Genomic DNA, 13,282 nt, shown 5'->3' with positions numbered 1-13,282 from the left:
TCACCCTTCCTTTAAAAAAATAGTTTTTTCAATTAAAATAAACCATAGCTGCCCTCAAGGAAGATTCAGGGTACAGATCCTGCAGGACGCTTCCCTAATTCCCTTCCCATTAAATGATTTTCTCTTTCCACCTAGATTGCTTTGTGTCACTGCTCTGCATTCTTAGCACATAGTACTTTGTTCTTTTAATTACCCAGGCACGTTTGTCTCACCTACTAGGCAAATTTCCTGACATCCAGCTTCTGTGTAGTGCCAGAGAGCTCCTAGAATGAATATTCGTACGTAAAAACATTTGAAAGAAAAGCAGAGTCATTGAATTAGATGCATGGAGAACCAAGCTGGGGTTGAAGAACCCGCGAAGGATGGCCAGAAAGGAGCCTCTTCATCCCTTTGGAGCAACAAGGGCTCCTGGAGGCTCCAGGCCAGAACAATATTTTACTCAACTCAATGGAGGTAGGCTCTGGAAGCCTAGTTCCCAAGAGAGACAGAAATGCCAGTATAAGCAATTTGTAACTCAAGAAGTTTGATGGTTTTGAGTGAAATGTACATTGTTTTCCAAGAGAATTTCTGTAATTTTGTTATTTTTATTATTATTATTTGATAAGCAGAGAGACAGAAAGAGAACACAGGTAGAGCTCCGATCTGCTGGTTTATTCCTTAAATGTTCACAAGAGCTAAAGTTGGGACAAGCCAAGGCCGAAGCCAGAAACTCAGTTCAGGTCTCTATCTTGTTGACCAGGGATCCAATTGATTGATCCAACACTGCTGTCTCCTAGAGTTTGCGTTAGCAGGAAGCTGGAGACTGGAGCCAGAGCTGAGAATCAAACTCATGTACTTGATTGTGAGACGCAGGTGTCCAATCCTATGTCTTAACTGCTAGGCCAGACATTTACCCCTATGACTCTATATTATTTTTGGTGGTGTTATTATTATTAACTTGGCATGCTTTAGCTACTAATTTATTTGGCTGTTTTCCTACTCCATCTTCTACTTTGGAGTCTCCCACTGCCTTTCTTCTCCCTCTGGCTCCTCCCTATCCCTATCCCCATCCCCACCTCCTCCCTGAGTACGTATACACCCTGTTACAGCTGACTTCAGATAAAAGAAGTGGCTTCACTTCATGATCTTTCCCGTCTTCTTTCCTCTTTCTTAAACAACTGAGATCTCCTAGGTGCTGACCTGAGTATCTGTTATTCTTTACTATTTCTAGTGTCTTCCTCTGCTTTTTATCCAAATTTGATTTCATTCCATCAGGATCTTGGTTGTAGCTCTTTGATAAATAAATCCACACTGTTTTGATGAGTGGTCACATACAAATTAAAATCATTTTAAAGCTTGTCATTTCTCTGTATTATTCCTTGTTGAAAACATTCACTTCTGCTCTAGTGATCAAAATGCAATATTCCCAAAAGTGAATGCAAGCCGAAAGAGAAACTCAGCACACAGCATAGTTCCCAGCACATAAGAAACCAACTCAACAAAATATTTATTGAATGAATGAGTGAGTGAGTGAGTGGGTGACTGTGTTTGACTCCCTAATGGAATAAGCAAAAGCTCGACATTAACGAGAGGGATGTTTCTAGGCAAACACAGTTTGCAGGATCATGTATGACTCCTTTACCCCTGTATTCTGAGAAAACAAATCACTTTCTTCCTCATTACATCTCACATTTTAATATGAAAATTGAGTTATACCAACAGAGGATTTGTCCTTGCCATTTTATTTGAAATGTTGGAATTAGATGAACAACTTCTGGCTGTGTTCCAGAAACAAGAAAGAAGAAACACAGTCATTCCTCAGCTCTCCACAAGGTTCCCATCCTCTTCTCTCCATCTCCTATCTGGTTCCTATCACCATTAGGCCTAAGCCTCAGAGGGTAGGGCTAACAGTCAAGAGTGATGAAGAAAACAAAATTTGGCAATACAGTAACTGCCTAGCTCTTTTATGTTTTTCCTAAGCAAACTTTGCTTGAAACTGGAAAAAAAGGAAATCTTAGAAGTACTTGTTTAATACCAAAAAATTTCTTGTTTGTTGTGTTTTCTCTTCCACATAAAGATGCAGACTTACTCTGAAGAAAGGCCCAAGAATGCCATCTTTTCATTTTAGTGTTAGGTGGGAAAAATAATTAAATGTCCATGATTTCTATGAAAACATAACTGAGTTACTGTCTTAATATAAATGACGATGAGACAAAGGAGCCAGGGGATGGCAGAATCTGATTTCAATGCTCACATTCTCCCCTCCCTCTTTTCAATACTGCAGATTTGAAGAGAAAATGGGGGAAACAATGCAAAGATAGTAAAACTCTCCATGTACAAAAATTAGAATTTTGTATCAATGGAAACTGAGCCTTCCCAAAATTTAAAAGGTGTACACCTGCAAATGCTTCTGTTCATCTTGTCTGCCAAGAATTAACAATCTTCAGTCATGTTCCGAATGTCCAACCTTTCTAGCCTGCTTGAAACAGATGCTATTTCCACGCCAGTCACAACCACCTGTTGTCACCATGTGTCATGCTGAATCACATGTATGTAATGTCATTCCACCATCTTTTCTCCATCCCTCATTTTATCCAAGCATGTAGTGTGCTGTTACTCTGCTACTGTATACACTCTGTATACATTTCTGTTCTTCCTTGCAAGACTGTGAATGCTTCGGCCACTCCAATCGATGCAGTTATATCGATCTGCTAAATACAGTCATTTGCGTGAGCTGTAAACACAACACTAGAGGGCAGCACTGTGAGTTATGCAGGCTGGGCTACTTCAGAAATGCTTCTGCACAGCTGGACGATGAGAATGTGTGCATAGGTCAGTTCCATTATAATTTCAGCTATAGTTCTGTGCCTTTCCAGCTATGGGGAGCTATTTAGGGTGGAGAGGTTGGTGGTTGACACCAGAGCTGAGCCAGAATGCACTTCCTTCATGGAGCATAAATTCTTATATTAGACTTGGAATTCACTGTACTGGTTGAAATCATAGCTGGAGTGCATATTTTGAATCCTTATGTTGTTTTCACTTTAAAAATGATGATCTGAGAAATCATGTTTAGGAGATGAAGATTTTTCTTTCTTCTCTTTCTTTTTATTTTGCATGAAATTTTAAAACCTGGTAATTTTGACCTGATCATATAGCCATAAATTATAGATTCAACATTCAAAATGGAAACTCATACAGAATTTAATTATAGTTATGAAAAATGAGAGTGAAAGCTCTAACACATAATTGGTGATCAACAAGTGTTGATGGATTTAAAATGTTGCCATTTGGAATTGAAAACTACTAGCAACTGGTAATGTAGAAGTCTGCCTTTTTCATCCATAGTAAATGAAATTCCATTTATTGGATTTTCCTGTAGTCCCCCCAAAACAGGAGCAATTTCTTAAAATCATCCTAGGCAATTAATTCTCATAGCTTCCTGGGTGGTGCATGAACCCTGGAAAACTGGATCCACAGGGTCCCTTGAGCAGTGCCTCTGCCCCCTTGCCAATGACTACTGCACCTGTGACCTGAAGAGGACCAGGTTCCTTTTTCACTGAGAAAAGGGAGGCCAGTGGAAAAATAAGAAACAATAAATGGAATTTCATTAGTAATTTACTCCTAAGCATTGCATATATTTGAAATGCTAAAGGATGTCTTAGCAGTTAGCTATACAGACAACCAAATTAAATAGAGTACACAGCTGAAAAGTGACAGATGATCTTTTCATCAAAAAAGGAATCTATTCAACCTGCATTTCTGGTGTCATTGCTCTCTGATTGGATTGTCAAGATCTTTTAAGTTTTCACAAAGTGTCACATAAAATAACTATACAATTGTTTTGGATTAAATTGGGCCACGTATACATAATATCATTTATGTCCATAGTATTTTTTATTTTTCAAAGTGCTTTCTTATTTATTATTTGTAAATTAGAAGCTGGAAACCTTGGTTCCAAGTCCCAGATTGCTAATTAGTATCTGGGTGCCTTAGGTAAGTCATTTGAGCCACCTGGACATAACAGGAACATGTGGCATGCACAGGAAACGCTTGATAAACTATAAACTGATTTACAATTTTTAAAATTTGACTGTCATGAACAAACAGTGGGGTAAGTATCATATCAAATATTTCCCTTACTTTCTACTGAGAAAAATAAAACAAATTGATCCAAATCATAAAGCTTTAGCAAAGGGATCCCCAACTTCCAAGCTTGAACAATTTATCCCCACCTCTCTGGCACAATTAGCAGAGCTATGCTTTTCAGACTGGTACTTATGGTACACATTTGGGATGACAGCAGCAATTCCACGATGAGCTTATGAACAGAAGTCCAATTGCCTTCATAACACTTGGGCGGCAAAGATTTGTGGATATTAATAAAACCCAAAAGACATGGAGCTGTCTGAATTCTGAACGCAGAGTATGTTTCAACTGAATGCCATTTGTAAAAATAAATAAATGTCATACTATCAATATGGAAACAACAGAAAAAGTAGAATACTTAGGAACACAGGAAGAAAACTGAATCACTTTTACAAAATACATTACATAAAAATGTTTCATAATATTTGCTGGTATTTTAAATAAATCAAAGAAGAAGGCCTGCAAAGAAAAGGTTTTATATATAAAATGTCTCATGGCCTATAACTTAACAGTATCCCAATATATTTTATTCGGAGTATTCTATTATTATGAAGTTTGACCTTTTCTCAGTCCTAAAGTAATCAATGAACTACAAAGTCTGCTTCTCCTCATCCAGTCTGAGAGTTGTAGTTTTTTTATAAACCTGTATTCAATTGTACATGGACTGGAAGATAGCCCATCCTACTTTTGTCTTATAAATCACATAAACTGCAGATGAAATATGGAAGATTTAATAGCTGTTTTATGTTTATTTTACTGAAAAAGCAAAAACAATTGTTTTCTCCATTTCTAAAAAATGTTAATTAAAATTATAAACCCTTGGGGAATTTTATTTTATTGAACAAACATATTTCTATTTAGCATTTTATACTCCTCAACCAAATAAAATTCTTCAAGACAAAGATGAGCATTCTTAGTTATCGTTAGAATAATCACATTATCCACGCCCCCCACATACACACACCTTAAAATCCCTTCAATTGTTGACCTTTACCAAAAGTGAAAAATTAGTTTTTTAAAATAATCTGTATATTTTGGCTAACAGATAAACAGATATGGGCTTCTATCTTTTTTATATTCTTACCGTGAAACAACAACAATTTCCCCAAAGAGTGATAAATTTCATTTCCCGCACTGGAGAGACCAAGGCGGGGATGCTGGCATTGCCTGTGCACACGGCTAGAACTAGGGTTTGCTCTGGAGGTTCCATGGCCACATTTTGCTCTATGAGACAGCATGAGCCCGTTCACTCTTTTCCATATGTAAGCTCCCCAAAGGGCTTAAGGCAGAGCTGAGAATTAAATTTAAGAGGTTTCACCACAAGTAATTGAGAGTTAATTTTAATACTATTTTGTATAGAAAGCACTAATGAAAATGAGTGGCTGTTACACGACTCTTTCACGGATTAGGCAGTAAACTTGGAAACTTCGAACTTCATCTAAGTCTTCTCTAAATTAAAAGAAAAAAGGCAGTTTGCCAATTTTCTAACAATTGGCAATCCAATTCACCATCCTAGCTGTGGAGAAACAGCTCATATCTTTGACAAAATGTAGTATGTGTTGAAATAGATGTTTTAAAACACATCATTTTCTATTACAGCAAATATACAATGCAGCTGGCCAGTCCTTTCTGCCAATGATGGCTGCTTTGTGATGCCTGGCAAATTTACCTATTTTTCATACAAATTACAAACACAGCCCCTTCTCCAAAGATGCATGTAATTACTCTGTGATGACCCAACAATTACATGAAGATGACATCCTTGCATGCTTCTGTTTCATATAAACTTGAACATTAAGCAGGAAGCTGGAGGATACATGGTCTGTGACCTTGGGTAATCACTGTTAATAATCCCTGCTAACAAGCTTTGCATCAGAATGAAACGCAGAGTTCAGCAGTCGCTGCTAAACATATTTCAAAGTTTTGATGTATTATTTTTAATTCTCCTTGAAACCCAAGATCAGGTCATCAGAGTTATCTTATGTATATCAAAGCATACACAAGCACTTTTAATAACTATAATTCAATCAAGCATCCCAAAGTATTTCATGTTGCTTGGTAATCTGACAGTCCTGCATAATCTTCCTAGTTTCACAGAATCAAATATGACCCTCTAAAGGCATTCTCATTACCCCACATCTACCATTGGCCATGGTTCCATAAATGATATTTTTTAAAGAATCCTTTGTATGTAGACTGGAGAGTAGACAACATAGTCATTTGTACATAAGGTGGAGGCTGTCAAAGAAAAATAAACTTCAAAAATAAAAATATCCCTAAAAGAGTGTGTGAGGAAAAAGAAAATATTCTACTTATTTTTGTACTAGCCAAACATATATTGTCCTACCAGCAGACACTATAATGAGAGATTAACATCTCAACTATACCTATACTGAAATTTATTTTGGGTTCCAAAATTTATTTTTATTTCATTACTCTTAATTTAGGTTTCATAAATACTGTACTAACATTCCTAGGCAATGCAATATCTAAAGGCTCATCACAAAACAGTATATACATAAAGAAGTTAAGGTGCTCTCTCAAAGATAAAGTAAAATTATCTTTAAATAAGCAAAGTGCATTCATATTGCACTTTTAAAATACTCAGCAACTCTCAAATATCAAGTGTAACAAATAAGCCCATTTGAATAATTTAAAACAGGTAGTACGGTGATAGAATGTTGATTTATCCTTGATACTCGAACTTTTCACAGTGTTCATTAAACCATCTGAAAATGTGCTAACAAATGGAATCTCTATGGTCTGTTACCAGTGAAAAGCACGATGTCTTATTTCCTTGGAAGTTTTCAGTTGATTTCCTCCCATATCATAAAAATGGTATAATGGAAGGCAGGGCAAATAAATTAATGGTCCAGAAATAGCCATATTTGCCAAAGCATTTCATTAATGGACACCTTTCTTCAAGTAAGTGACTCATTTAAATAAGTGATGCTCCTATGTTGATAACCTATAAGCCATGCAGACTTGTCTCCAGCCTGTGTGTTGTCTTGTTTCTACAGAGTGTTATTGTAACCCTTTGGGCTCAATCCATGATCGTTGTAATGGCTCAGGATTTTGTGAGTGTAAGACTGGAACGACAGGGCCTAAGTGTGATGAGTGTCTGCCGGGAAATTCCTGGCACTACGGCTGTCAACGTAAGTAAATCTGGGAGCTGCCCTCTGCCTGCTGCAGCATGGCTGATTCTGCTTGTCTAGCCAGTGCGTGCAGCTTCTCAGAGCAGAAAAAGACCCAAACCACTGACAAGCTTTAAAAGCTACTTAATGCTTCAGCCCCATGTGCAAGAGAGCAATCCATCAGCTGTCCACCTGGCTTCTTGGAAGCTCATCTTCATCCCTTCTGATAGCTGGAGCAACTTGTATTGAAATATTGTATGGAGATCCATGTACCTGGCCAGACCATAAATTAAGTGCCACAATAGGGACCCGGCTTGAAAATCCTCCCCACAAAATGAAGGGTGATGTGTACGTGGTTAATATATTTCCTCAGCTGAAAGCTACCCTGGAGCTCCAGAGTTCATAAATTAAATGATATCTACATAACTTATTACCACCTTGCTGTCAGACCCATCACTGCATCTTAACCAAAAACCTAAAGGTAATAAATCTAAGGAATATTCAAATGCCAAGGTAAAATAAATGACAAAAGTCAATATTGATTTTCAGTCTCTGAGGTTAGGTACCATGTGGCAAGCCTCAGATAGATGCCATTTGGTTCAGCCTCATTTCTCTGGAGATTATGATGTCTTCTTCAAAGTTTGTTGAGGCAGGTGGCTTGTCAGTGTATACACAGAGCAGAAATGTAAAAATCCAAGCAAAGGTTTCCTTCTGTCATTCACAGACTTTTCTCTTTTTGAATTCCATGTGAATTTCCTGTTCCACCTATACATAGTTAACTTAAGAATATTAAAGAACCACAAGGTTTATCCCCTACACAGCACAGTTCTGTAGAAATAACACATGCTGTTTGTGCAGCTTGGAAATTTTTGTTATCCACATTAAAAAAGTAAAAGGGAAATAGGAGAAATTAATTTTCACAACTTATTTGACCCCAAATATAGAAAATATTATCATCTCAGCATATAAATAATATCAAAATTATTAGGGACACATTTTCCATTTTTTCTGTACTGTCTGTGGAATTGGATATTTATTACATACTTACAGAGCATGTCAATTAGGATCACCCGTGTTGCAAGCCTCATAGGCATATGGGTCTACTATACTGAACAGCATGGCTCCAGATTTCTTTTTGCTTACTTTTCACTTGAAAAAAATGTCAGCATGCAGGAACTGTTTAGAGTAAATATCTATATGAAATTATATATTTCTATAATATAATAACTTTAATATTCTGAATAATAAATTCTAAATAATGACTATCATCAATTTCTTTAGAAAATTGTATATCATATTCTATAGAAAATGAAAGAATGTTCTATATACCACTTGTAGAATTTATAATTATCTGGCAGCAAGTTTTCTTCATAATTTAAGCCAAATTGCCATGGGCAGCAATGAACTATGGCAATGAGTTCAGAAGTGTGGAATTGAGCAATTCAAGACTAGACAGCATCTAGGAGCTGTGTGCTAAAGAAGGGCACTGAAAGGTAGTAAGATAGGAACTAGGCAGCACACGTGCCTAAGTTCTGGATAAAGCGATGGTTTAAAAGTCTTGTGTGCCATAGTGTCCCAGCAATCATAGTCCTTAGATGTTTAGTTTTGTTGTTAGATCCCAGGAGCCACATGAAGAGCCGGGACTCAGAGGACAAGCATCAGTCCCAACACAGCTGAATCTGATGGCTCAGAATAAGCCAACAGTCAGAAGGGAAGGAGAGATAGGCAGAGGAAGGGTCAAAATCCCAGGCATTCAGACAAAGGAGAATTTGTGATTAAGACACAGTTCTTAAAGAGAGCATCCATGTAAACGCTATGCAGCAAGATCTGCTGAATAGGTTCCTGGGTATAACCAGGGTAAGACTTTGGAGACGAAAAGAAATTAAACTTGCCTGGGTGAAAAGTATCCCCCAAAGAGCCTAACCCAGTCATTTTATATTAATTATTTGGAGTATTTGAAAAGATGTCATGTCACCAAATAGTCTCTTCTGGAATCAGAAGACTGGCTTCAAGCTTGACCCTTGCTTATAAAGGCTGAATGATACACGGGTCACAGAATCTGTGCCTCAGTGTGAGCACTTTGTATGGCTGTTGCTGAGATGATGGCAACAAAGAGATTCATTGTTTTGACTATGTATTGATTTCCTACTATGACTTAAGCATTGGGCTAATGGTAGAGGCTGCCAAGATAAAAAGAGGTAGCTGTTTTAGACATACAGATATGGAGTTCACCATTTGGGAGGCTAGCATGTAACCCAACAATTATGATCAAAGGAAATTAGAACTAAAAAGGAGATATCTACATGTTAGTTATTAATGAAACCAAGATGGGGAGTAAGGCTTCCTGAGAAATAGTATTTAAGTCAAATGTTCCCATATTTTGTGAGAAAGAACTTCTTGGGCAAAGCTGCATGAGATAACACTGTTCCAGAAATATCGAATAACTTTCATAAGACTAGAGTAGAAGCAATGTGTATGCATGTGTTTAACATATTCCAAACACATCTTTCAGCTCGCAAGAGTTTTTCTCACTCTGAAATTTCCTTTCTCTCCCTTAGGCCCATCCTAGGGCTAATATCTATGTCAAAATATAAAAATTCTGAAGTCAGTAAAGGATGACTTCACCAAGATCTCAAGATGCTTTTCTCTGAAAGCTCTTAAAACTCCACCAGCATCCAGCCAGTAACAGGGTAACACCTGTCATAGCAGGATGCCGTCAAACCTGCTCTAGTATTATAGTAGGTGTCCATTCTGATTAGTTTGTGCTGGTAGCTTGAAAAACATTTTGCATATCAATGTTGTGTCTTCACACATTATAATTGTACTCCAAAATGTCTCCCAGATCAATCTCTCCCTTTCTCATCCCTGCCCTTACAACATACACTTCTGTTGGCCTTGAATTGGACTCCTTGTATTCATCACAGTATCATTGACAGAGATATTAACCTGGAAACAAGAACCACTGCTTAGGAGGAATGCAGTGGTAGCGTAGTGGTGTCACTGCCAACAGTGACAAGTGGCAGCCATATGCTAGAATAAGTAGACATTTATTTAGACAGAGCTGCCAGGAGGACTGATATAAATAGCAGAAAGATTCCAAGGGATCCAGGGCTCCAATATTAAGGACTAACACAAGGGACCGTGTGGAACAGGAATGCAAAAGGACTCACATTTCCAGAAAAGAAAATAAAGAAGAGATCCAATCACATGCTGTCAGTTGCATCCTGTAAGTAGGATTGGTAGTCATACCAAGATAGGTTTTGACACCGTCTCCAACTCACCACCTGCAAGAGTTGAAGGAAATTACTTGAACTCAATAAGCCTGGTCTTCATCTAAAATTATGGATAATAATAGGACCCAACACATAAGGTAGCTGCAAGAGCCAAGGACAAAAATGAATGTGGGCTATAGTGCATATTAAGTCCTCAATCATTATTACTTAGTTATAAGCACATGCTGATTAACAAAGAACAAGTAAGAATCCACATCCAAAAACTTATGTTAGTGCGGAACTTGCAGCAAGATTGGTCAATACTCAAGAATCAAGCTTTTGACCTGGGGCTTCACAAAGCACCTTTGTTAGAGAGAGGTATGATTCAAGAAATTGAAGCAAAGCTGACCCCAAAAGCTATTGTGTGGCTTCAGCTGTGGAAACTAAAGAACTCTAGGTTCATCAGTGACTTTCTGCCTGAAGAGGCCACCAATTATGTGCTCCATAAATCTAAGCTGTTCTCTGATACAAAAGGTGAAACACTTGAAAACCACCTGAATAAATGGTGTTTAGACAGTGTGGAACAAATAACCTAGGAAGAAAACAGAAATAAAAAGATTTCAAGGAGGCACAACAGAATGAAAAATAGTGTTGAGGTTACCCATTAGAAGAATAAGATATTGAGAAGAGAGAGAAATTTCTTTTTTAAATGCCCCCTGTTTGAATAAGAGAAGAGGCAATAGCTAGGCCCCAGAAAATAAACTTGAATTTTCCAAAAAGGAAGCAACCTTCTATGCTTCACATAAAACATGAAGGGTTAACCCTTGCTACCAACACTAAACAAAGATTGGGCAGAAGGAAGTTTGTGAGTTTTCAGTTTTTTAACATGGAAATAGCCACCAGTAGAATGAATGAAGCTGGTGAATATATGTTGTCTGCCTGGAAGAACATCCTGCATTGTTTATTAAAGGCACTAATTGTTACTCATTTTTACCTAATTTGTGCGACTATTATTAGTACTTTCAGAAGGACTCACAGTCTTGGTCTTTGAACTAAGATCAAAAGATACGTTGATGTAAGTTGAATGGCATAATGTTGGATGATAACAGAGCTGTAGGAAATAAGCACATGGACAAAGGGGAGACACAGTCAGTGGCTGGACCATGGCCTACAGTATTAGAATACGGGTCCTTGCAAAGGAGCAGTGCATAAATCACCAAGAACAGGAAAGCATGTATTTAGGGCTCAGTGGCCCAATCAGTAAGATTTTTCATTAAATTTGAGTGGAATATATGGAAAATACTCTGATAAAACTGTCAAACCACATACTGTAGCAAACTATAGAATTGGAAAAAGAAAACACAGACTCAAAAGAGGAATAAGAGGCCGGCGCCGTAGCTCACTAGGCTAATCCTCCGCCTGCGGCGCCGGCACACTGGGTTCTAGTCCCGGTTGCCCCTCTTCCAGGCCAGCTCTCTGCTGTGGCCTGGAAGTGCAGTGGAGGATGGCCCAAGTCCTTGGGCCCTGCACCCCATGGGAGACCAGGAGAAGTACCTGGCTCCTGCCATCGGATCAGCGCGGTGCGCCAGCCGCGGGGGCCATTGGAGGGTGAACCAACGGCAAAGGAAGACCTTTCTCTCTGTCTCTCTCTCACTGTCCACTCTGCCTGTCAAAAATAAAAGAAGAAGAATAAGAGAGAGTTGTGTAAACAAACTTATAACTTACATCCATCCCTTTACAGAGTTGGCCCAATAACTTGGGTAGTTGTCTATGGCTGCTGTAATAGTGACAAGACGCAGAAGCCTGAAACAACAGAAGCCACTGCCTTACAGTTCAGTAGCAGCAGTCTCACTCGGAGAACCTTCTGCAGGCTCCAGGGGAGAATCTGCTTTCTTGCCTTTCCTAACTTCTAGAGATCCTATGCCCCCCTCCTCCATCTTCAAAGCCAAGGACTTCTAAAGACCTGTGCAAATAACCATCCTCACAGATAATCCAGAATAATCTCTACAACTCAGGGTATTTAATTCAAGCATATCTGTGAAGTCTCTTTTGCCATATGAAGTGATAGGCTTTGGGGATTAGCATGTAAACATCTTCAAGGACCCATTTTACTTATGCATTTATTTATTTTTAAAAATTTATTTGTGTATTTGAAAGGCAGAGTGACATATGAAAAGACAAAGAAAGAGAAAGCGTTCTTCCCTTAGCTGCTTCACTCCACAAATGATTGCAACAACCAAGAGTGGGCCAGGCCAAAGTTAGATGCTAGGAACTCCACCTGGTCTTCATTGTGGGTGACAAGGACTCAGACCATCATCTGCTGTCTTCCCAGGTTCATTAGCAGGAAGCTAGATGGTAAGCAGGGTAGCCAGGACTCAATAAGGTACTCTGATATGGGAAGCAGAAATCCCAAAAAGCAGCTTAACCCACTCTTCACAACACCAGCCAAAAGGACCCATTTTATACTGTCAACCACAATAATCAGAATGTAAGTATTTAATGCCAAAGACAAATATGTGAATACCATGGAAAAGAAATGCAAAGGATGCTTGGAATGAAGACATATAAGAGTAAAATGTACTTAAAAGGATAGATTTAAAAAGTTAAGTAGGTCAAGAAGATATAGACTTGTATTGTGGATTAGAAGATCGAAGAGTGAAATATTTTTCAGTAAAAACCAAAGACCACATAGAAAAGGTATTACAGAAGTTTCTTATAAACCACTTGACCACTTAGAGGAAAATTGGAAAAATTCAAATGCCATATTATATTCCAAAATAAGGTAATTTGAAAATCAAGATAACTGCTGAC

The 13,282-nt window shown here is 38.1% G+C and overlaps 1 protein-coding gene across 4 annotated transcripts in view; it reads left to right on the top strand.

Annotated features, from left to right (window-relative positions):
• NTNG1 (netrin G1) overlaps nt 1-13,282 on the top strand; it is a 397,910-nt gene that overhangs the window by 343,189 nt on the left and 41,439 nt on the right. For 3 of the 4 annotated variants that reach the window (XM_089337018.1, XM_051856220.3, XM_002715818.6), the window contains exons 6-7: nt 2,644-2,811; nt 7,146-7,280. The exons of the other annotated variant lie outside the window; for it this stretch is intronic. In XM_089337018.1, coding sequence (XP_089193144.1) covers nt 2,644-2,811; nt 7,146-7,280 — 303 coding nt within the window. The remainder of the gene's footprint in view (nt 1-2,643; nt 2,812-7,145; nt 7,281-13,282) is intronic. 4 annotated transcript variants of the gene reach the window in all.

This window comes from Oryctolagus cuniculus, chromosome 7, assembly GCF_051225735.1.
Source record: "Oryctolagus cuniculus isolate XC-2025 breed Fujian yellow rabbit chromosome 7, ASM5122573v1, whole genome shotgun sequence".
NCBI classification, from domain to species: Eukaryota; Metazoa; Chordata; class Mammalia; order Lagomorpha; family Leporidae; genus Oryctolagus; species Oryctolagus cuniculus.
The sequence above is the reverse complement of the archived record's forward strand: the minus strand, read 5'-3'. Positions and strand labels throughout refer to the sequence as shown.